Here is a 24,528-nt window from a genome sequence, read left to right on the forward strand (position 1 = left end):
CAGTCGCTTTGCAAAGGCCTTCTTTCAGTCCGCAGGCACGAGTCTGAGCTTCTGATCACGTCATTTTAATTTGCAGACTCAGTCCAACTTTGATCTGTGCCTTTAGCCTCCTACACTGTTCCAATCAAGCTCAACGCGAGCTCGAGGTACAGCTGTCCATCTTTCGATTAAGCACTTTACAACCATCCAGGTTCAAAACTGAGTTCAACAATCTCAGGTCACAACCACCTGCCCCTCAATATTTTGAACGGCAGCTATTGGAAATGGTACTGCTCTTGCAATTTACACCTCCTCTGGACCCACCTTTTGTTTATTTTCTTATTCTCGTACTGGCCCTCCTTTGCCTCGCACCATCATCCTTGCGTCATTTAACCTCTCCCGCTTTCCAACTAATCACTGACTTCCCTCCCCCTCTTCCTCCCCTCCGACCTCTCTCTCTGCCCCTGCACTTGCTTAAAAGCTGCTCTAACGTTCTCTCATTCTGACGCAGGTTTAATTTGCCTGAAATGCTAACACTCTCCGCAGATTTTAACAGACCTGCCTTTTCTGTTTTGACTTGAGATTTCCAGCGTCGGCAATGCTTTGCTTCTGTTCATTGTGAGTGTAAAATTTTGTTTCTATGGGAACGATTGACTTATCACGGAGGTTTTAAACAGTGGATCATCTTCCTCTCACCACTTGCAAGGACGGGAATTTGCATTTGGAAAGCAACTTTCATGACCTCACATCGCAAAGTGCTTTCCAGCTAATTAAACATGTTTTGTAGTGTGGTCACTGTTGCAATGTAGAAAGTGCAGCAAGTCAATATATACACACACCAAACTCTTCCAAAACTGCTAAGGTGATAATGATCAGATATCTAGCGAGGGTTACATGTTGATCAGGGTGTTGCCTATTCTTTAATTAGTGTGACAAAATCTTTTATTTGCACTTGAGCAGGCAGGTCACCAGGTTTTGTCATTTTAAAAGGTGCTAAATGTTTTAAATTTAAATTCTTATCTGAAGCACCTTTGACATTGCAGCACTTCTTCACTACGGTATTGGCCGAGATTATGCACTAAAGGTTCTGCAGTGGGGCTTCGATGGTCATCTGACAGGAGTGTCAAGGCTGAAATTGCTACAATAGGATATGATTACTTAAGATTGGGTTCAGCAAATGGGTAGTTGAGGCAGTACAGATGGGACATTACTCTGCATCTAATCATGTTGTAAATAACCCAGGAATGCTCGATGCTTTCACTGGGTGCCTAAGGTGTTCTCTAGCACAAACATTTCCACCTTTGATATGCATAAGAACAATTCACCCTAAAGGTAGGCCTCAGAGTCCACAGTAGGGGGGACCATGAACTTTGTGCCATCTTAATTTTGGCAGAACCACTGCAGATTAATGGGGGCCATAAATTGTGGCCAGCTCACTGCAGTCGGCCAACAACACTGATCAGGATAACCGTTCAAACCTGCCTGAAAATATATTTAATTTGATTTTATACCAAAAGTGAATGCGACCATAGAATGGGCACCAAATTTGAGAACTGGTCCTGCTCGCTGGTAGCACATTCCCTATGAATCACATTTATAACCACTTGAGACACTAATCAGGGTTACAGGAATGCTGCACTGTGACTCCAGGGACTGCAATAATTTGAAACAAACCACATCAGATTAGATTACTCTATGTGAAGACCAATACTTTAAACAACACAGTACACTATTGTGAATTCCATAAGAGCATTATATTAAACATTCCCAATGGGACATACATCACAGCTCATTGAGGTATGCATTAAACTACCATATAAGGTTAGCACATCCAATAAGAGATATATATGAGCTACCACGAAGAAGATACTTCTTGGCAAATTAAATCTGTGTTTCAGGCAGGTTTTTCCTGTAGTTTGAGATTTAGAATTACTAGTTAAGCAAGATTCTTTTATCTGTACTATTAGTTTGAAAACTGCTCAGTCAAGGCTATCTCGTGTGTTATATCTTGATTAAACTTTGGTCATGGGAAGTGAAACGTTGTCTCTGTCGAAACGTAGTGTGGTTCCACAGGTGCCAACCACATCCTGGTACATTGCCCAGGTGGCCATCATCCAGGTAGGTGTGAGGCCAGAAAGTGATCTGACTTTTGAGAGATAACATTGCCAAATCCAATCATTGCGTTTTCTACCATTGCTGGTCTTAGGGAGTTGGTGGGGGGGGCTTGGGGGCTTGTTGGGGGGAGGAGGGGGGGGTGGTAAAGAGATCAGCTGGTGGTCGGGTGAAGCTTGTTCGGTCTGGAGAAAACACTCCTGCTCCTCCTGGCCCACAAGCTGTGCAGCGCAGGGACTTTAAATTTACGGATTTAACCCGTCTCACTTGCTGCCAGCTGCCGGTTTCCCAAGGCCCGTGAAACTCAGCTGAAAATGAGTTAGAAACAGAACGACGGCTCAGAGTAAAACCTCACCGTGACGTGTGACCGGCCAGCCCACTTACTGCAAGCCCGCTGGTTGCCCCACCCCTCATCCTGCCTCCGTTACAGCTGCAAGCGGGCAGAATTCAGCCATCTGGGTTCCCGCTTCTGATATATTTGCCTTCTAACCTCAGACGTAACCCCGCCCCATCCGTTTTTTGGAGATTAGGGTTCAGCCCAATGTGTCAGCAGTATTTAATCATACCTGTTCAGGATATACTTTGGCCACACTTGGAATTACCTGATAGATGCAGAAAACACAGATCAAAAGGTGTTACAGAAGCAACATAGTTACTATGGTTTATTTAACAACAGAAAAGCTTCCAAATTGTTTCACTGGTGAACCAGATTTTTTTATTGCCCCCCCTCCCCCCAACTATATAAACCAACGATGGGCAACCTAGGCTAGCGAGTGGGCTGCAGAAGTGGCCCTCCTTCATCTCAATGGGCCGCAAGATTGAAATCGGGAATGTGCACTAACCGTGATCCCATGAATAAAACTAAATACATTTAATGCAGGCCGAATATTTCATAACGAGTCATAGAAAATGCTTAATCATTCATATACGAATAGAGCTATCATCAACCGCAAATAGCAAAAGCAAAAGAAATATTGATGCTAACCTTACACCCATACTCAGTGCGACTTCCGGTTGGGTCTGTCCTCCACCAGCTTTGTTAGGTTAGGACTTGGGGACACGCAGACGCTTTGCAATTCTTGGCAGTTCGTCTACTGAACTTGGTTGCATCTGACGAGCCCCACAGCAGAAAATGTCTGCTCGCGTGCAGTACTTTGATTGGGCACAGGGGGAGCACGCGGCTCTCACAGTCCAATGTTGCGTGCAATCGGCGCGCGCCACTTCACGGGCCCTTGCTTTACGTGCGTATCACTTCGGTAATACCGGTAGGAAAAAAAAACTACGCAGACAGAAACCAGCAGAACCTGGCAAACCTGCAAGTGGGCAACGGTCAACAAAATGCCTCGCAGGCAGCACTCAGAACCCTGGTGGGCCGCATGCAGCTAGTTGCCCATCACGGTTATATACCAAGTGGCTGAAAGTCTGCTTACTTTTACAGGCAAACAGCTTCCTAGATCAAGCAAGGAAACTGAATGCCCCCGTCACATAGTGCAGCATAAAGGAAATTCGTGTGGTTTAGCCCTAGTTTTGAATTGGTCTGTCAGGGGGATAATCATTAGGTTTAGTCAGGTTGAGTCCCAACCTCAGTAGATTTAAGTATCATTATGTTTTACGGTCTAGGGTGTTCATTTGGTTTCAGTAAGAGAGAAACAAGCTTGTTGCTGGATGTCATTGGCACCTTCTGACTGCGTGGTGCCCCAGTTGATGAGGTGTCAGACACCTGGTATAGTACTTTTGACAATGGGCAGCATGGAAGCCAAAACTTTTGTTCATTATATTAATTAACCAGAAGAACATAAGAAATAGGAGCAGTCGGCCACATGGCCCTTCGAGCCTGCCTTGCTCCTTTGAGCCTGCCTTGCTGTTCAACAAGATCATGGCCATACTTCGATATCAACTCCATTTCCAGTCAGATCCCCAAATCTTTTGATTTCCTTAGTGTCCAAAAATCTAATGGTCTCCATCTCACTTATATTCATTGACTGAGCATCCAAAATCTTCTGTGGCAGAGAACTGCCCCCTGAGTGACTGAGTGAAAAAATGTCTCTTCATCTCAGTCCTAAATGGTTGACCCCTTAACCTCAGACTATGATCCCCTAGTTCTAGGTTCTCCAGTCAAGAGAAACAGAATCTACTGTCAAGCCCTCAAAAAAAAAGTATACGTTTCAATGTAATTGACTCTTACTGTTCCAAACGCCAGAGAATTTAGGCCCATTGTACTCAATCACTCCTCATAGAGGAGCCCTCTCATCCCAGGACCCAATCTTCATGGCAAGTATCTCCTTCCTTACGTAAGGAGATCAAAACTGTACACAGTGCTCCAGGTGTGGTCTCACCAAGACCCTATATCATTGCAGCAAGCGAGACCTTCTTACTCTTTGTTATACTCCAACCTCCTTGCACTAAAGGCAAACATACGATGAGCCTCCCTAATTGCTTTCTCTAGCTGCATGCTAGGGGACCGTTTGGCTCAACTGGCTAGACAGCTAGTGTGTTAATCAGGTTAATGGACTGGGTTCAATCCCTGTACCAGCTGAGGTAGACTAACTCCTTACCCCTACCTGTGGTAAAAATTCATGGTACCTTTGCTGTGGCTAAGCAAATAATCTCCAAGGACCTGTCCTGAGGTGGAAAACTCAAGGAGAAGCTGCAGGCTAACTTTCTGTAATTTGCATACAAGGACACCCAAATTGCTCTGAATCCTAACGTATGTTAATCTCACCTTTTAAAAATTATTCTTCTTTTTCATTCTTCCTACCGAAGTGGATAATTTCACACTTCCCCATATTACACTCCATCTGAAAGCTCCTTACCTAATCACTTAAAGAGAAAGACTTGCATTTATATAGCGCTTTTCACAACCACTGGATGCCTTCAAGCACTTTGCAGCTGATGGAGTACTTACTGAAGTGTAGTCACTGTTGTGATGTAGGGGAATCGCAGCAACTAATTTGCTCTCAGCAAACTCCCATGAACAGCAACTTGAGAATGACCAGATAATCTGTTATCTGTGATGTTGATTGAGGGATAAATATTGGTCTGGACACCAGTGAGAACTCCCCCCGCTCTTCTCTGAAATAGTGCCATGGGATCTTTTACCTCCATCAGGGAAGGCAGATGAGGCCTTGGTTTAACGTCTCATCCAAAAGTACTCCCTCAGTGCTGCACTGGAGAGTCAGCCTTGAATTTTGCGCTTGATTTTAACCAATCTATATCCCTTTGCTTCCTCCTCACAGCTTCTTTTCACACCTAGCCTTGTGTCACCAGCAAACTTGAATACATTACACTTGATCTCCTTATCTAAATCATTGACATAGATTGTAACTAGCCGAGGTCCAATCGCCGATTCTTGCCGCATTCTGCTAGCTGCCGTCCCATGAATGGCCTGTTTATTCCTACTCTATTTTCTATCTGTCAACCAATCCTTAATCCATGCTAATATCTTGCTCCAAAACCCATGAGCCTTAACCTTGTGGAACAACGTCTTTTGTGGCATCTTATTGAATGTCTTCTGAAAACCCATACATACACCACCACTGGTTCCTCTCAACTACACTGCGAGTCACACCCTCAAAAGAAAAACACCTCTACTAGAATGCCATCAATATAAGATAGTCACCAAAAGAAATCCAATAGGGGTAAAAGAGCTTCTTCTGAATTCCAAAGAATGCTGAGTATGTGGAATTTGCTATCACAGGGCATGATTGAAGCTACAAGTATATGAGGGAGAAAAGGATAGAGGGTTATAATAGATTTAAATGAGGATAAGATGGGAGGAGGCTCGAGAGGAGCATAAACACTGGCATAGACTGGTTGGGCCGAATGGCCTATTTCTATATCTTATATCCAACATGATTCCATGCAAGATTTGTCAAACACAACTTTCCTTTTGTAAAATCATGCTACCTCTGCCTAATCACGTTGGGATTTGCTGCATGCCCTGCTACAATGTCCCTCCTAATAGATTCTAGCATTTTCCCTACTATTGATGTCAGGCTAACTGGCCTATAATTCCTTGTTTCCTTTCTCCCTCCTTTCTTGAACAACAGGGTTACACTTGCTTCCTTCCAATCTATGGAGACGGATCTAGAATCGAGGGAATTCTGGAAGTTCAAAACTAATGCATTCACTATCTCTGCAGCCAGCACTTTTAAAATCCTAGAGTTTACCCCAAGGAATTTGTCAGCTTTTCATCCCGTTAATTTTTCCAGTGCTTTTTCTTTACGGATATTAATTACTTTATGTTCCTCACTGTCATTAGACCCTTGGTTTTCCACAATTTCTAACATGTTCCCCTAGTGTCTTCTATTGTGATGACAGACACAAAATATTTATTCAACATCTCTGCCATTTCCTTATTTCCCATTATAATGTCTTCTATCTCTGCCTCAAAGGGATCCATGTGTACTTTCCACATACTTAAAGAAGTTCCTACAATCTGTTTTTATATTTCTTGCTAGTTCACCCTCACATACTAGTTTCTCCCCCTTTATCAATTTTTTGGTCATCCTTTGCTGATTTTTAAAACCCTCTCAATCCTCAGGCTTACTACTCATTTTGGCAACACTGTAAGCTTCTTCAATAATGCCTTTAACATAATAAAATATCCCACAGGAATATTATAAAACAAAATATGACACTGAGCCACACAAGGAGATATTAGGCCTTTTGACAAATTTTTAAGGAATGTCTGAAAGGGAGGAAGTGAGATAGGGGTGTATGGAGGGAATTCTACAGTGTGGAGCTTAGGCAACTGAAGGTGCAGTCACCAATGGTGGAGCGATTCAAATCAGAAATGCTAAAGAGGTGAGGATTAGAGGAACACAGATGTCGCAAAGGACTGTGGGGTTGGAGGAGGTTACAGAGATAGGGAGGGGCCAGGTCATGGAGGGATTTGAAAAGGATGAGAATTTTAAAGTCAAGATTTTGCTTGGCCAGGAGCCAATGTGGGTCAGTGAAACAGGGATGATAGGGAAACAGGACTAGCTACCAGTTAAGTCATGAACAGCAGAGGTTTGGATGACCTCCAAGTTTATGATGGATAGAATGTGGAGACCAGCTAGGTATGCATTGGAATAGTTAAGCCTAGAGGAAGCAAAGAAATGAATAAGCATTTCAGCAGAAGATTAGTTGAGACAGGGTGAAGTTGGGGTGATGTCATGGAAGTGGAAATTGGCAGTCATAGCAATGGTGCATATATGAGGTCACAAGTTCATCTTGTGGCCAAATGTGATATCAAGTTTGTGGTTTGACTGTTGCTAGGGCGAGGGATGGAGTCAGTAACTAGGGAATCGAGTTTGGAGTGGGGAGCTAAAACAATGGCTTTGGTCTTCTCAATATTTAATTGGAGGAAATTTCTACTCATCCAGTAACAGATGGGAGATAAGCTGCTGACAATTTAGCAACAGTGGAGAAGTCGGCGGCGGTGAGATAGAGCTGGGTGTTGTCAGCATACGTGTAAACTAATGCTGTGCCTTCAGATAACATCACCGAGGGGCAAGGTCTGGATGAGAAATAGGAGGGGACAAAGGATTGATCCTTGCAGACACTAGAGGTAACAGCATGGGAACAGGAAGCGAAGGCATTGGAGGTGCTATTCTGGCTACGATCAGATGGATAAGAATGGAACCAGATGAGAGCAGCCTGAGCCAGAAGAAGACAGTGCAGAGGTGTTGGAGGATGGTGTGGTCGACAGTGTCAAAGGCTGCTGACAGGTCCAAAAGGACGAGGAGGAAAAGTTTACCTTCGTCACAGTCACATAGGATTTCATTCTTCTTTTAATCTAATACAATCCCTAATTCCAAAAGTTAGCTATGGCTCCTCTTTTTCAGTGGAGATTTAAATCCACAATAGAATGTATGTTCATTGTGTATCATGGAGAGAAACTTTATACCTTACCACTTCTGGAAGTGGCCAAGTGGGTCCAGGACAGACAAGCTCTTCTGCTGGTGGTAAATCCATTTGAAGATTAATCTGAAAAAAAGGGGGCATCATAAATATGAGTGATTTCAAGCAAGCAAAGCAACCTAACTATTCAAACCCGAGCAATGCTATTTAACCAATCATCCCTCAGGAGAGTAGAGGCTTTTCATTGACAATGCCCAGCAGACAAACTATTGAAGGATGAGAACAAGACAGCATCTGTCAACTCATTCCTAGAAGAATTTAATTACCCAGTTAAACTGACCCTTCGATTGCGCTAAAAGCAGAAAACTGAGGATGCTGGAAATCTGAAATAAAAATAGAAAATGTCGGAAAAGCTCAGCAGGTCTGACAACATGTGCGGAGAGAGAAACAGAGTTAACGTTTCAAATCCATTTGACACAGAGTCTTCTGAAGATCCTTCAATTACGCTGACCAGCAACTCCACTGGAATGGAACATTATTCCAAATCCTGGATCTTTACGTAATCAGGAATGGAACATTATTCCAAATCCTGGATCTTTACGTAATCAGGAATGGAACATTATTCCAAATCCTGGATCTTTAGGTAATCAGGAATGGAACATTATTCCAAATCCTGGATCTTTACGTAATCAGGAATGGAACATTATTCCAAATCCTGGATCTTTACGTAATCAGGAATGGAACATTATTCCAAATCCTGGATCTTTACGTAATCAGGAATGGAACATTATTCCAAATCCTGGATCTTTACGTAATCAGGAATGGAACATTATTCCAAATCCTGGATCTTTAGGTAATAGTTTCCATTTCCAGGTCGTTATGAAATAAGTCAGATGAAAGCAAAACACCGCGGGTGCTGGAAATCTGAAAGAAAAACAGAAAAAGCTGGGAAAACTGGGCAGCCTCTGTGGAGGGAGAAATGTTCCAGTGCAATGTGACTCTTCCTCAGAGCTGGAGAGAGGTGGAAATGCGAAGGAAGAAATAAGTCAGGATCTTCAGCAGTTTAAGGAAATAAATAATTCAAATCCGCTTGAAAGATTAAATGGGGAATTACAATGAAGCCAGTTTTTTGTGTATCCCCCCCGCCCTGCAGTTTGCATTGATTTGCAGGGGGAGGGAGACAGTGTTAAAGCCCCAGTCCATTGCCCTCACCCACTCACCTGGCCAGTATCACAGGGAGCCCGGGGCGCCCTCAGCTCCGCCACAGACACACACAACAGGAGGAGCAGCAGCCCGGCTCCGAACTGCACCAAACCCCCGCACCAATCCCGAACCATAACCCCGCTGGCTGCCTGGCTGCTTAACCCCGCTTCTCAGTGAGAGAGCAGCGGCAGCCTCGCCAGGGTAGCCCGAGGCCGCCCCGCTTCCCTCTGCTGCTGCTCCGGCTCCGGCTGCTGCTGCTTCCCGGGGACGGCCAGCTCCGGCCGCAGGAGCCCAGCCATCGCTACCCACCCACCCCAGGACAAAATGCTGGGCGGCTCGATCCTCCCTCCCTCCCTCTCCTGAACTCTTTATTAAAACGCGATTAGAAGTTTAAATGCTGGAGAATCAGACAGACCCCCGGCTACAAACTTGATACAAGCTCCAATGTAACCAAAAAAAAAACCTCGTCTCAGCTGCTACGGCGCCCCAACCTCACCAAACACACACACACACACACAAACTGCGCATCAACTGAATCGAAATGTCCCTTCACCCTCTTCCCATCCACTTTCAGCTCCCGTCAAACTTTAGAAAGCACACAGATAAAAGCAAAATACTGCGGGAGGCTGGAAATCCACAACAAAAACAAAAATGCCTGGATAAACTCAGCAGGTCTGACTGACAGCATCAAACAGAGTTAACCTTTCCAGTCCGTATGACTCTTCATCATCTGAGTTAACATTTCCAGTCCATATGACTCTTCATCTGAGTTAACATTTCCAGTCCGTATGACTCTTCATCATCTGAGTTAACGTTTCGAGTCCGTTTGACTCTTCATCATCTGAGTTAACGTTTCGAGTCCGTATGACTCTTCAGAGTCATACGGACTCGAAACGTTAACTTAGATGATGAAGAGTCATACGGACTCGAAACGTTAACTCTGTTTCTCTCTCCGCAGATACTGTCAGACCTGCTGAGTTTTTCCGGGTATTTTTGGTTTTGTTTTACAAAGCACACGCCTGTTTCCCTGGTTATTGCTGGTAACTCCCTCCAAAAACGCATTTTGTCGGGTTCATTCTATTCCGATCGGCGACACTGGGGTCGACCTAACTGGCCATGTAAAGTAGAAAGAACACAGATTATAATTTAACAACCGTCCAGTCTAATTCTTTTTTTTTTAAATTTAAAACAAAACACTGTGCAATTTTTTTTTTTAAAAACGCAAACGAAAATGCTGGAAAAGCTCAGCAGGTCTGGCAGCATCTGCGGAGAGAGAAACAGGGTTAACGTTTCAGGTCTGTGACCTTTCACCAGAACCGGATTTGGTGTATGCTGCAAACCTGATTTTTTTTTCTAAAAACGAAGGAAGGAACACGGAATTACATTTACTGGGACAGGGTCTGTGGGTCATCAATAAAAGGCCATCAACCTGAAGGATTGGGCTAAATCTTCCCGGACCCCAGGGTGTCAGGGTTTTGTTGGGGGGGGAGGGGGTAGGTGGGGGAAGCAGGAAAATAGCAGGGAGCTGCATTGGGACAGACTCCTGAAGGTTTCTCACCGCAGGGGAACTTTCCCAGGGTCGAGTGAAATTAGGATCAGCTAAACCGCTCCACAGAGGCAGCCAATTAACTATTAAGGACCCAATTCATGGTAATTTTGCAGCCTCCACCATTTTGCCAGTGGTGGAGCATTCCCCCCCACCCCCCTGGCCTGTGTAGAAGCCACCAGCTCAGTGGAGGCGGCCTCCCTGTGACAGAAGGCGATGATTCGGGCTAGAGATTTGCACCAATGATGGTGCCACGAGCAGGAAACGCCGCTCCCGGCCCAAACAATCCACCCTGAGGGATCCCCCTCCCAATAGTTTGGGCCCTTGTTATTTTTTATTTCTTTCTGCGCACAGGAGGGTGCCTCTATCTTGAAGCGCCCTTGCCATCACTTCTCTACCTGTGAGGCAGCCAAGGGTCCAGAGCTGATTAGGCTGAAGGCATTGGGAAACCCGCTAACCATCCTTAATAAGACAGCGAACAGGGAGGTGGTCAATCGGGAGGCTGCTCCAGGTAGATTATGCCTTTGGTGTAATTTAAATGCAGGGTCATGACCCCCATTGGATCCTCACATCAGAGTTCAGAAGCCCGTGGGAGAATCCAGCTCATTAGTCAACAATCTCCTTCAATGAGGATTGAGCAGTCATACACTGGATCTCAGAATTTCTCAACAGCCAACAACAATGTGCTCAATATGACCGAGTACTGCCAGTTGGGTGTGCTACATGCTGGGGTACCACAAGGAACCAAATTAGACTCTATTATATTTTTAGTCATCATAAACAATGCCTGTATTGTTATCACCATACCTATTCATCACTGTAAATACGTGCATGACCTGACCTTCTTGGAGTGTCATTATCAAGGTGGTGCATCTCACATGCATGAGGCAATCACTTCATTCAGTGAATGGGCAACAGTGAATCACATGAAACTGAACCCCCAAAAGTGCAACACTATGGAATTGTGTTTCATGTGCAACCCCCAACCCTTCCCACCACCACCCACCCACCCTTCCCCCCACCCCCGATCCCACTCTTATAGACTTAGGCAATGAGGTTGCACAACAAGCATTCATTGAATTATTGGGAATCTATATTCGAAGTAATCTCATATGGGATTACCAATTGTGCGAAATGTTTAAGAGAGCAAATGTAAGACTTCACATGTCATGTCTTCTCAAGCATCACAATGTATCTCAAACTGACATACACTGCGTTTAATAGTTACATAAGACCCATTGTTAAATGTTCAGTGCCTGTTTGCAATGCTGTACTTACCAAACAGTACTTGTTCAGATCTGGATCCTCTTCTGATGTGACCAATGTTCTGATGCTGCTGCTTGGTTCTATTCTACGATCCTCTCTTGATCCTGTCCTGCTGCTCTCCGGCCTAACTCTTGTAACTTACTTAGACATAGTTCCTCCTGTCCCATGTGGGACAATGGGCAGCAAGACTCCGCCACCGGCGCCAGTCCATCACAATCTCCTTCACTCCAGGTGGTGCCTGGCTCTTGAAAGTCCTCCTTAAACATACTTCATCAGGTCTTCTTTGGCCAGCTCCGTCTTCTTCTTCCGTCAGCTGGTATCCACTCTACTGCCACTCTGATGGGACATACATCCAGGAGGCAAAATACATGTCCTGTCAGCTTCAGTTGTTTCTCCTTCATGATGTCCTGCAGGCACCTCTGAGCAGTTCTCTGTAGTACTTCTTCATTGGTGATGCTGTGTCTACATGTGATGCCCAGAATGTTACAGAGGCAGCGCTGGTGAGAAAGGTCCAACTTACATGACACCTTTGCTGTTCTTTTCCATGTCTCGCTGGCATAGATTGCAGATGGTACTACTATGGACTGTTGATGGTGTTGATGGTGTTGATGGTGTTGGCTGCCCAGGCTGTGTGGAGCCACTGGAAGACCAATGCTTCTTTGCCAATTCTTTTGTGGCCTTTAATCTCTACATCACTCTCACTGAAGATGTTGCTCCATAGGGAGGGGAAGTGGTTGACTTCCTTGATGTTCTGTTGCCCAATGGTGATGAGGGGGCCTTGTTGTGTCCAGCTGTCACTGACTTGGTCTTCTTGCAGCTGATGAGTAGACCAGCGTTGGCATGGCTACTAACTGACCTGTCTTTGATGCCACTTTTGAGGGCAGCTATAAAGAGGTGATTATGGTGCAAGTGTTTGCTCTATTGGGGTCTTTCCAAAGGGTGGGGTGGCCAATGAGGCATTGCCGTATTCTAAACATGAAATATCGCCGTACCATATTGGAGTCATGTCGATAATTGGAAAGGTGTAAATATATCCAAGCATTGCGCCCCATCTTGGAGGCACTGCAAAAGATGTCAGAAAGCATGATCAGACCAGTAGAGCCTCAGATAAATTCTAACTTTTTAAAATTTTCATTAAGTTTCCTGTGGGCCAGGAGGAGCAGGTGTGTCCCTCCTGCTGTAATCATCAAACCTTTTCAGACTCCTCTGTCTGAGCTTCCCCTCACCGCCCCCAGCCACAATCCTCCTGGAACACCACCCCTTACTTATCTCGACAACACCCATTTCTTGGCTCCCCCAGCCACCTGGAGCTGCACAATATTCCACTGTCGTCCACCGGGTCTCCGCGCCAGCCCCATTAAATTTGGTGGGGAAGGGAGATCAGACTGAGACCTGGGAATTCTAAATGCCGCGGAATCACTGACCTTGCTTCAGCTGCCATGATTCTCACCCTAGGTTAAAACTCAGGTTCACTTTGGCTCTTTCTCTCTCTCACTCTCTAACACTTTTCACTATTACATTGCAATTTGTCCCACAGATATCATGTCCAGGGAACTGGATCGTACAGGGGGTTTTTGTCTGGGTTTGAACCTGGTCTGAAGAATGATGGAAAGAGAGTATCCCACCACTACTGGCCTGACATGTCTATGTGAATTGAATCCATGTGAACTGACCACTGAAATTGATTCATGGGGAAATGAGTGGGTAAAAATTCAGAAACTCCTCTCCTGGATTATGTGACAAACTTCAGAGAAAGATTGAACAGAGCATGAGAGTTAGCTAGAGAACATTTAAAAGATATTGCAGCAAGTGATGAAAATGAAGGCAGATGGGAGAGCCACAGATCGTAGTTTTGTTACCGAGGGGAAAGTGTTAGTTTTGTTACCAGTACTGGGTGAATCATTAAAGGCAAGGTTTAGTGGGCCTTACAGGATTGAAAAGAAATTGAGCAAAGTAAATTATTTAATAAATACTCCAAATAGAAGAAAGAAGCAGAGGGTGTGTCATATAAATATGCTTAAAAAGTACTTTGACAGGGAAGAGGACCAAAAGGAGATATTAGTGGTGGTTGGTAAGGAGAAAGAGGTACAAATGAAGGATTCTGAAACTGAGTTTCCTCTAATCAAAATGAATAATGAGGGGAAACTTATAAGTTTAAATGTAATATTGAGTTACCTTCCAGACAAGTGTCAAAGTGATTTGGAGAAGCTATTGCAGTCACACAAAGATATTTGTGGGAATAAGCTGGGGAAGGGCATATTAGCTACACATGATGTAAGTGTAGGGGATTTATTTTCAATAAGGCAACACCCTTATAGATTAAGTCCAGAAAAGTTATCACAGGTACAGATAGAAATTGAATTCATGTTTCAGAATGACATAATTGAGTTTAGTTACAGTAACTGGAGTTTGCCTATTGTGATGCAACCAAAACCAGATGGAACACAAAGACTGTGTGTGGATTATCGAAACGTGAATATAGTGACAAAAGTGGATTCACATCCTATACCACAGTTGGAAGGTTGCATTGAGAAAGTGGGACAATCAAAGCTTATCACAAAGATTGACTTGCTGAGAGGATATTGGCTAGTGCTGTTATCGGAGACAGCAAAGGAAATATCGGTTTTTGTTACACTATATGGACTTTATCAGTTTAAAGTTATGCCATTTGGTATGAAAATTGCACCAGCAACATTTCAAGGACTGACAAACAAAGTAATTGTAGGACTGAGCAATTGTGCTGTTTATATTGACGACTTGATAGTTTTCAGTCAAACGTGGGAGGAGCATTATTTAATTATTATGACACAGCCAATGGTAAAGGCTGAGTTGTTCAAATCCCAGAGGGAAACTTGAAACAACTGTCATAACCCATTTTTGCAATTTGTATGTTTCGAGATGCAGACTTTGAATTCAGTAGTAATAAGACCACTGAGTCTCAAGAGGTTTTTTATAAAACTAAATTAACCATTTATTAATACAAGAAAGATTGTAAACACATACATATGTCTACAAAATTACTACTATAATCACTACAAAAATCCCCTAATTAATCTGACTCTCAGTTACATCCCCATTAAGGCAACAGTAAATCTCATAGATTTAACAGACCTTTGGCAAAGCACACCCTGGACAGTCACATTCAAAATGAGTTTCTTTCAGCCCTGGATCCTTGCAGACAGACTTGAGGCTTACAGGCTGGAGGCTTCTCACACTTGTTGGATCTTAAAATGTCTCTACCTTACACACAATCTCCTTTCTCCTTTATACATATCTTTGTCTTTGAATGTAGATTTTCCATTGTATCACTAGGCTTTTAACTTTACCTCTTCTAATAATAACATCCTTTCATCCCACCAATTTTATTAGTAAGCTGGAAAAAAACACATTGCTTGGCATCTTCTAGCTAGGTGTAAGATTTCACCCATGGGAATGGTTTCTTTTAACAAATGCAAATTTACACCTTAACTTCTATCCTCCTTATGTTTATCTCATTAACATCTCAAAACTACTATACATCAAAGCACCCACACTTGCTGGCTTTAATCCAGTTAAGACACACACATAGACACAGATCCCACTAGGACTCTATTTAAAAATAATTTTGAATAACATTATTATATTCTCTTGACATTAATCAACTGCAAGAAGCTAATTTGGTGATGAACTTGGCCAAAAGTGAGTTTGCAAAGCACAAGTGACATATCTGGACCATAGCATTGGACATGGTGAGGTGGCTTCAAGAGATGTGAAAGTTAAAGCCACCATGGATTTCCCTGTGCCTACAACAAAACAAGAAGTTTTGAGATTTCTGGGCATGAGTGGGTTTTACCAGAAATTTGTACCAAATTTCAGCAGTGTGGTTGCTCCATTGACTGAACTGTTAAAAAAGAACAAGAAATGTCAATGGACACTGGAGTGTCAGAATGCTTTTGACAGTTTCAAAACTGTATTGACTACGATACCAGTTTTGACAGTGCCCAATTATGCCAGGTAATTTAAGTTGGCCATTGACACAAGTGATGTAGGCATTGGTGCTTTACTGTTACAAGAAGATGAAACTGGAATTGAGAAACTGATGAACAGTTTTCATGAAAACTGAATGTACAACAGAGAAAATATTCAACGAATGAAAAGGAGACTCTGGGTCTGGTGTTAGCCTTGCAGCATTTCGAGGTTTATGTTGCAAGCGATTCATCAGAAACAATTGTTTATACAGACCACAATCCTTTAAAATCTCTGGACAAATTTTGAGACCAAAGTTCAAGGCTGTTCAGATAGAGTTTATTACTGCAACTATTTAACTTACACATTATACATGTGGCTGAATGAGAAAATCTAATTTCAGGTGCATTGTCGAGAGTTTAAAGCTCAAAGGGAAATTGGACATTTAAAACCCGGACATTGGACTGAAATGACCTCTGTTAATACCAAGGATTTGTATATACTTTGTTGCGTTAATGTATGCATCTGGTAATGTAATAGCTTGGGTATATAGATAAGTAGAGTAGGTAGTGTAAGATGGGTTAGGAAAATGAAGCTGTCTTTTAAAATTATGATGGTTCATTTTCCCATAAGGTTGGAGGTGTGATGAAAGTATAATAATTTTCATAATTTTTTTGGTTTATTGTGAAGTAGGTTTATGGGGGTAAGTATAGTTGGGCCTGTCTGTATGATTTAATTACATTTGGAGTGTAAGCTTGACATCATCAAAAGAAACCAGGTGCTTGACATGCTAATGAGTAAACATGGATGCTGCCTTAGCATGTAATGTGTGAAGGGAATTTGCATTTTTAGATAAGTGAAGGGATTTGGATTTCAAAGGGATCTTAGTCTGTTTACAACTAGCCAGATAGGCAGGGCTAAGGAATGTGTTTACTTTTCCCAAAGGTTACTGATAATATTGGCAACAAGGAAGTTTTTATATTATGAGGAAGATATAGTTTCAAAGACATATGGAACAATAGAATTTACATATTAAAAAGAGATAAAAATATATAAAGGAGAACGAAAGGCTATGTGTAAAGGAAAGCCATGTAAGATCTAACAGGAGTGTATGAAATAGCCTTAGTGAAGCCTTCAGCATTTGTGCATAAGTCTGCTATGTAACAAAACTAAAGTTGGGAAAAAGCCATTTGGAACTCCATTGTCAAGTGGGTATTGTGTTAACTTACTGATTCTGTTTTCAATCTAAAACCTATTTTGGACCGTTGCCATAAAGGGGGTTGTAACTGGGGGTCAGGTTAATTAGGTATTTTAGGAGTTATTATAGTAGTAAGTAAGTTGTAGTCTTATGTATGTGCTTGAAATCTTTTATATTTTGTTAATAAATATTTTAATTTAATTTTTTAAATCTCTAAAGGTCTTGGTGGACTTATTACTTCTGAATTCAGTGCGCACGTCTCCTTGTAATAAATATAAATTGCAAAACCATTGTGATAGCTCGACGAAGTTGCCCTTGTGGATTTGGTCTGCCTGGCACATATCATCTGCCACGTCATAACAGGGACTTTGTGGACCCTCCTTTTCGCGGTTTTTCAATGTAAGCAATAAACTAACATTTGAGTACACCCTACCTCGGGCTTGCTGTGGGGTTATTAGTAGGAATTGTATCACGCAAAAACCAAGGGATTGGGAAATACACCACTGCTTATTAAAAAGGGAACAGGTCAAAACACCTTTCTGCTTATGGACGGGAGGTGAGAGGAAAATTTAGTGCGAGTTGAATGGAACCCCCACCTCCTGTCTGTAACAGTTTATTTGTTTTATTATGAACCCCGCCCGTTTTGCCTGACTCTATTTAAAATGTTTGTTCATCTGAAGCAGGTTCTGTCAATATGTCGGTCTCCCTGTTTTCTCTTCTGATGTTGACTGACCCGAAGTGCGTTATCAATATTTTCAGCCACTTGCACATCCTGTTATTAGTTCCCGGGCAGCATAAAACTCCCTGCAATTCCATTCACTTCATTTCTTGACACGAGCAACCAAAAGGACAGCTAACGCAAGAAGTGGAATATTGTTAGGGATAATGATACACAGGAGGAGGGTAGGTGCATATTTGAAACAGATTTTACTGCACAATGTATGAGATATAGACAGTGAGCTTCTAGATTGGGAAAGCTTTCTTTCTCAAGCAATGACATTCCATGCCGACATGAGCATAAGGTCTTATTGATCAATAGTATTTTTGGGAAAAGTCATATCCAATAGTTGCACCAGTGAACAGAACTATGGTTGAAACCCAATGCTTCTCATAATTTAACAGCAGATGGTTAAAGTTCTCTTCCAGTCTGTTGTAGCAGATGTGCTAAAGGAACAGGCAAAGATTATGAAAATGACTTTAAAAAAAAACAGATCATGCAAGAAAACAGGGAGAACTAAGGTCAGGACAATTCTGCAAATTTGCTCTGTGGCCATCTGTTGCTAACTAATTGTAGTCATTCCACAAAAACCTCAGATTTTACTTTGAAAGAGTAAAGCTGCAGCAACAAGGCTAGATCAGCAAAAAAAATCTCAAAACTCGATGGATAGGTTCTTGTTCAGTGAAGTATAGGTGTTTCCAACAGGTCGCACATCTAGCGTGTGCCTGAAGTAAGTTAGCGTGCTATGTGCTGGGCTGGCTGCTCATTTTCAGCTTGCACCACTGGCTAACAGCAACGCAAAGAAACAGTGTGGAAACTGGGCCCCTCGTATCCCCAGGCTAAAGCTTCTGAGGAACCCAGAGGAGGTTTGCCCCCACCAGACAAGCAGCGTGCAGGCCCACTGATGTATGGACATGCCCCTGATGCTCATGAACCAACCTCCAGCAAAGGGTGAATAGCTCCACTGCCTTGTGGATACCTCGGGGAGTTGAAGGTTAAGGGAGTAAACCCTGACAGGAAATCTGGAGTGGAACCCAAAGGCAGACTGATGTCCAAATATGTCATCTTTCCGACACCTGCAACCAAGCCGGTGCCAAATGTAATGCTTTGCATTCATTTGGATCCAACAGGGGGGTTGGCCTCCCTGCCTCGGACATCATGGCCTGGGAAAGATGAATGAGAACGGACAGAGGCTACTTGAGCTTTGCTGCTACCTCGAGCTTTGTGTAACCAACACTTTCTTTCAGAACAAACCATGCCACAAGGTGTCCTTGAGACATCCAAGATCAGAACATTGGCACCAGCTGGACCTGATTACCGCCAGATGTGAACAACACACACAGCTGCCTCAGCACTGACTGAGAAAACAGAGGCCAGTGAATGGTGCACTGTCTTCCTCTGCAGCAAATATGGCAGAGACGGCCATGTCAGAGTGGGGCTCCTGAGCCTTAACACAGAGCGGACCACCACAGCACAAACCCGCCACCTCGTGAGATGGAAAACGGCCTGTGGTGTGTTCAGACAGAAAACATTCTGAATAACGAAGTTCTGGTGAAGGGTTCGACCTGAAATGTTAGCTTTTGCAGCCCCCTCCGTGACCTGCGGAATGCATCCACCACCTTCTGTTTAAGTTTGAGAAATTCTGTTTGTATAAAAACTCATTTGCTATCATCATTAATATGCTGCAGCGTGTAAATTAGATTTCAAGTCCGAAGAGACATTAAAGGGGGAGTACATTCTTTTCAGTGTCTCAGACTTCCGGTGTTTTGCGTTGGATCCTGTGGAATGTAGTGTTACGTCACTCCGAGCATTTCGAGATGTTCCCTGAAGCACTCGTGTTGCAGTTAAATAACAGATCGGAGAAGTCAGTCAGTTGGCAAGATGGAAGCTGTAAGCAGAGAGAAAGTTGTTGAATATGTGAGTTCTTCATCTTCTATGCTTTATTATAATCTTTCTGTCCTTTCCAGCATTCACTGTAATACATCTGGCAATTCACACAAGGATGCACACCTTCACACATGCTCCAACCTCTTTCCAGGCACTGGCTGACCTGTTGTGCAGTTCCCACTTCAATAAATGTTTCAGAGGCGACTGGCTGGATGGTGCCACCTAGTGTCCAAACTCATTTATGTGTGAAATCTCGTAATGATGTGCTGCTCGAACCAAAAACAGAAGAACAGGTGGAAAATGTATAATGAATTTCAAATGATCATCTCCTACTGCTGGATGGCTAATTGGCTTGTCATTGCTCATGTTATATCACTACCTTTAATTGAGAAAGATCAATTTTGTCACTCTATTCATCACATCATACAATACATACAGAGGGCATGAATTCACAGGCGGCACGAGAAATTAGCAGAATGTCTAAGCCATTGTCTTTATACAGCATCCTGTTTGTGCTCCCAAATTCTACATTTTCCACAGGATAGGAAGAAACCTACGTCCAGAAATATCAGGTAGTCCTCTGGTTCCAGTTAAACAGTATCCTTCATCATCCTAGTTCAAGCTTTCCTGAATTTTAAATTGATCTTTCTGGTCAATGGATAGATCAGACCCTTCCTTGTCCCACTGCTATTATTTTACTGAGGGAGTGCTGCAACATCGGAGGTGTTGTCTTTCAGAGGAGATATCAAACTGAGGTCTTATCTGTCCTCCCAGGTCAAAGATTCAATGGGTCCTATCTCATTTGAAGAAAAGCAGGGGAGTCCTGTCTGCGTCCTGGCCAATACTTATCTCTCAACCAACACTGAAAACATATCATCTGATCATTTATCTCACTGCTGTTTCTGGGAACCTACTGCACACAATCTGGCTGCAACTTCAAACACAACGCTTTATTAGCTGTAAAGCACTTTGGGATGTCCTAAGGTTTTGAAAGGCGCTAGATAAATTCAAGTTCTTTGCTTACTATCCCGAAAAGTTTTTAAGATCGTTGATAGTTTTGTTTCTTATGGGAACCATAGCTTTGATCCTGACATAAGACAAAAGCACAGCCGTCGCGGACTGGATGGAATGTTTGGCAAGTTGCAACAGATTCAAACACAGGCCTGACTGAAGCCAGTCCAAATCTTTACTGATTTGGTGAAATTTTACTAATGGCGACTCTTTCGTTGTCAGCCAATGAAACTGAAAACTTGCATTTCTTTTCCTATTCAGGGTAAGGGAACAGTTTTAAGATATTAGGGTATTTCCTGCCTCTTTCATGCTCCCTGAAGGCCAACGACTTGTTCCCAAGGCCTTGGCTGATGCCTTCCCCCGGGCACTCGGTCTGTGCCTCATCTCCTTCCCTACAAGAAAGTTCCTCACTATGCACAGCCTCATTGCTGAGCTTAATACCAATGTGTGGAAAATCCTGGCTTGGGCTTCTTTTTGATCACCAACTCGCCATTGTGATCACAGGCTAGAACTTGGCTGAACTTGGTCTCCGTCATTCCCGACACTGGATTTTTTTTTTTCAATTCAGCTCTGAAGGTGGCAAAATGATTCACTTTGGCTCAGGTAGAGGTCAAATGTCATGGTAAGTTGCATAGGGCCTCAGTCTGGTGGCCCTGATGTGTGGTCAGGCAAGAGGAGACAGTGGAAGAAATTACAATTGGATTGTTTCTCCTATATACAGCTTCTCAATGCCATTTACAATTGGACTCAATGGCTGAACTAGAACAAGGTTGGGATCCTGCCTCATACCATTATGATTGGCATTCAAACAAACACTCAAAAGGGGAAAAAGTTGAGGAGTCTCAAACTGCAAGAGGTTGGAAAGATTCTTGCCTTCAGGGGATGAGAGAACAGAAGTTGCATGAATATTTTTTGGGGTGGGATTTTATCCATTTGTTTTCTTCGCGATTATTTTATCACTTTCTTCTCCTGGTAGGTTATTCCACCCTCCCCTCCTCCACGCCATCCAGTTGTCTTTCTTTGGGAGGCACAAAGAAAAGAGCAGCTTGGGAAGCAGTCTTCCTTATATCATCCATCAATGCCAGGTGGGTCCAGCTGGTATGTTGGCCTTCATTGCAAGGAGATTTGAGAACAGCAGTAAGGTTTCTTGCTGTAATTGTATAGAGCCTTGGTGAGACCGCACCTGGAATATTGTGTACAGTTTCGTTCTCCTTATCTAAGGAACGATATACTGGCCATAGAGGGAGCACAGCAGAGACTGATCCCTGGGTTGGTGGGATTGTCCTATGAGGAGAGATTGAAGAGACTGGGCCTGCATTCTCCAGAGTTTTTAGAAGAATAAGTGGTCATCGCATTGAAACTTACAAAATTCTTACAGGGCTCGATAGGGTAGATGCAGGAAGGATGTTTCCCCTAGCTGGGAATGTTTGGGGGGGCTTAGAACCAGGGGACACAGTCTCAGAATAAGGGGTAGGCCATTTAAGACTGAGATGAGGAGGAATTCCTTCACTCAGTGGTTGGTGAATCATTGGAATTGTCTACCCCAGAGGACTGTGGAGGCTCAGTACTGAGTATGTTCAAGACAGAGATTGATATATTTCTAGATATTAAAGACATCAAGGGGTATGGGGATAGTATGGGAAAATTGCACTGAGATAGAAGATCAGCCATGATCTAGTAGCAGAGCAGGCTCGAGGGGGCGAATGGTCTACTCCTGCTCCGATTTCCTATGTATGTTCCCATGTCTCCCACCCCACCCTTCTGGTCAGTCTTCCTCTAAACCCATGACACTCAAAATTGGCATTTATGAAGAAAAATTACACCTCCAGTTTATGCTTCTTTTTGTTAAAATTTATAAAAAGTCTCAATACTTTCTCGTACCCTTTACTTCACCCTAAGTTTGTGACTATCCGGGCAGCCTGCAGTTTAATCCTGTCATCGGGGAAAGCCATTAAGTAGACAAGCCTGCTTGAAAACTGTGAGTTGGGTCCAAACAACAGGACAAAAATCGAGTCCTCGCAGTATTCGTGGTTGCGAGACCTGTAGGGGAGGCTCCTCCTGACCTCGTTCAGGTTGCTTACGAACATGAGGAGGTCGTTCAGGACGTCCTGCCGTTGGAAATAGTTGAACAGGAAAAGGAAGGAAGTTTGTACCCGGACGTTGAGCATGTCAAACGTCAGCTCCAAATTGGTGGAGAAGTTGATGAGGATTTGGAGCACCTGGAATTTGATGCTGGACGATCCCGACTGCAGCAGGTAGAAGAAGTCCGGGATGACATGTTTCAGCATGAAATGGTTCTGGTGGTTGTGGGACATCTTGGTGAGGAACCTCAGGCCCGGCAGCTGTTCGAACTCTTGCAATGTCGAGGTGGTCAGTTTCAGAACCTGGGGGATGTATCTCACCAGCAAATCGCGATTCACAGGGTCGTTGCTAAGGAAATTGAAAACAGTCACAGCGCTGGCCTTGATGTAGCTGAGGGGGTCATCCAGCGATTCCGCAATGATGGAAATTCCGCCTTCGGAACGGAATAGCTCCTGGTTGGTGGAAAAGCCGGGGATGCGATAGATGCTCGTTAAGATCGTCCCTCTAATAACAGGGTCTTTACTTTCATGAAGAATGGTCAAAATGCTCTTCAGGTCCCGAAGAGTCATCTTGACAGAGTTGGACGAAACAGAACTTGAGGGAACTGAGTGATCTCCCAGAGCACCGATACTGTCCAAGGTACTATTCCCACACTTGTCAATAAGCAGGTCTTCGTCATCCTCCTGCGGAGTGACCAGCCCTGATCGGATAGCTCTGTATAGTAAATATACAGCCCCTGCGCCTGTTAGAATCCCGATTAACCTCTTCCTGTATGTCTCACCAAAGAGTTCCCCCATTTTAAAATTGGTATTGCTTCCCCCCCTATTGCCAGATTGACCAAATTTGGCATCGACCTGTTACAAACTCTGCACTGCCCAATGCATATTGTTCCAATTGAATTTTCCATTCTGTATATGCTTTGAAAGTTTTGCAATAGTTGTGTCACAATGATCCCTGACATCATAATAGTGGACATACGTGATACAGCAATGACAAGTTGGTGGGATAGTTTGACAGTTAATACTGGCCCTGTAACCGATGCAGCACCGCCACCACAGAGAAACAGAGAAATCATAGGCAACAGCCTTTAGCCACGGTTGTGCTACATAATCCTTGACTCATTGTTTAATCTCCATGGAAATTAGTAACAACACTTCAAAGGGTTGTTCATGGTCTTTGTCTCCACAGCAGTTTTTAAAAACACACAAATTTTTTATGCAATGTGATTTCTGTCATATAAGGGTCTGGTACATGCAGGGTTAATGTGGGACTGAGTACAGTACTGCCCACTCAGTGGTGTAAGAAGCCACATGACCCAGACCAGGAGTCAGTGTGATGTTGAGCAGAGATGGGTTAAGACCTAAGCATGGATTTAGCTCCTAGCCTGTACCCTTTACTGTACATGTGTAAGTAGTTCTACTTGTTAATAAAGACTTACAGTTAATCTACTGAAGACTACAAAGGCTTCTTTAACGGGCACCGTTCTGTAACCAACACCCTCCCAACATGTTGGCAGCAGGAATTAAAACCCACAGCTTTGCTAAAATGCGGAAACAAACTGAAATGCTGGAAGACTAAGAAAAACTTTAACAAAGCATTCTGACCTGAAAGACGCTCCCAAAAGAAGCAAAGGGCACAGAGGAAAGATTGCCAGAAATCACTCCAGAGAAAAGGCCTGGAAGCTGAAGGCAGAGATTTTTTACTGCAGCAGAAGACACCTTAGAATCTCCCTGG

At 43.4% G+C, this 24,528-nt stretch overlaps 2 protein-coding genes across 2 annotated transcripts in view; both read right to left on the minus strand.

Moving 5' to 3' along the window:
• Positions 1 to 9,612, minus strand: part of tp53i13 (tumor protein p53 inducible protein 13) — a 32,868-nt gene extending 23,256 nt beyond the window's left edge. Inside the window, exons 1-3 of the mRNA XM_078548020.1 lie at positions 9,159 to 9,612; positions 7,990 to 8,064; positions 2,658 to 2,693 (exon numbers count right to left, since the gene is read on the minus strand). Coding sequence (XP_078404146.1) covers positions 2,658 to 2,693; positions 7,990 to 8,064; positions 9,159 to 9,275 — 228 coding nt within the window. The 5' untranslated portion in view covers positions 9,276 to 9,612. The remainder of the gene's footprint in view (positions 1 to 2,657; positions 2,694 to 7,989; positions 8,065 to 9,158) is intronic.
• Positions 9,613 to 22,601: 12,989 nt separating this feature from the next.
• LOC144684286 (armadillo repeat-containing protein 10-like) lies at positions 22,602 to 23,591 on the minus strand. Its single transcript, XM_078547915.1, has one exon. It carries the CDS (start codon positions 23,589 to 23,591, stop codon positions 22,602 to 22,604), a length of 990 nt encoding a protein of 329 aa, XP_078404041.1.
• Between the last annotated feature and the right edge of the window lie 937 nt (positions 23,592 to 24,528).

The sequence above is a fragment of the Cetorhinus maximus genome, chromosome 9 (assembly GCF_964194155.1).
Source record: "Cetorhinus maximus chromosome 9, sCetMax3.hap1.1, whole genome shotgun sequence".
Taxonomy (NCBI): domain Eukaryota; kingdom Metazoa; phylum Chordata; class Chondrichthyes; order Lamniformes; family Cetorhinidae; genus Cetorhinus; species Cetorhinus maximus.

Bases quoted from the DNA above. Each gene is read 5' to 3' on its own strand.
- LOC144684286 (XM_078547915.1), bottom strand. From the start codon at position 23,591: ATGGGGGAACTCTTTGGTGAGACATACAGGAAGAGGTTAATCGGGATT.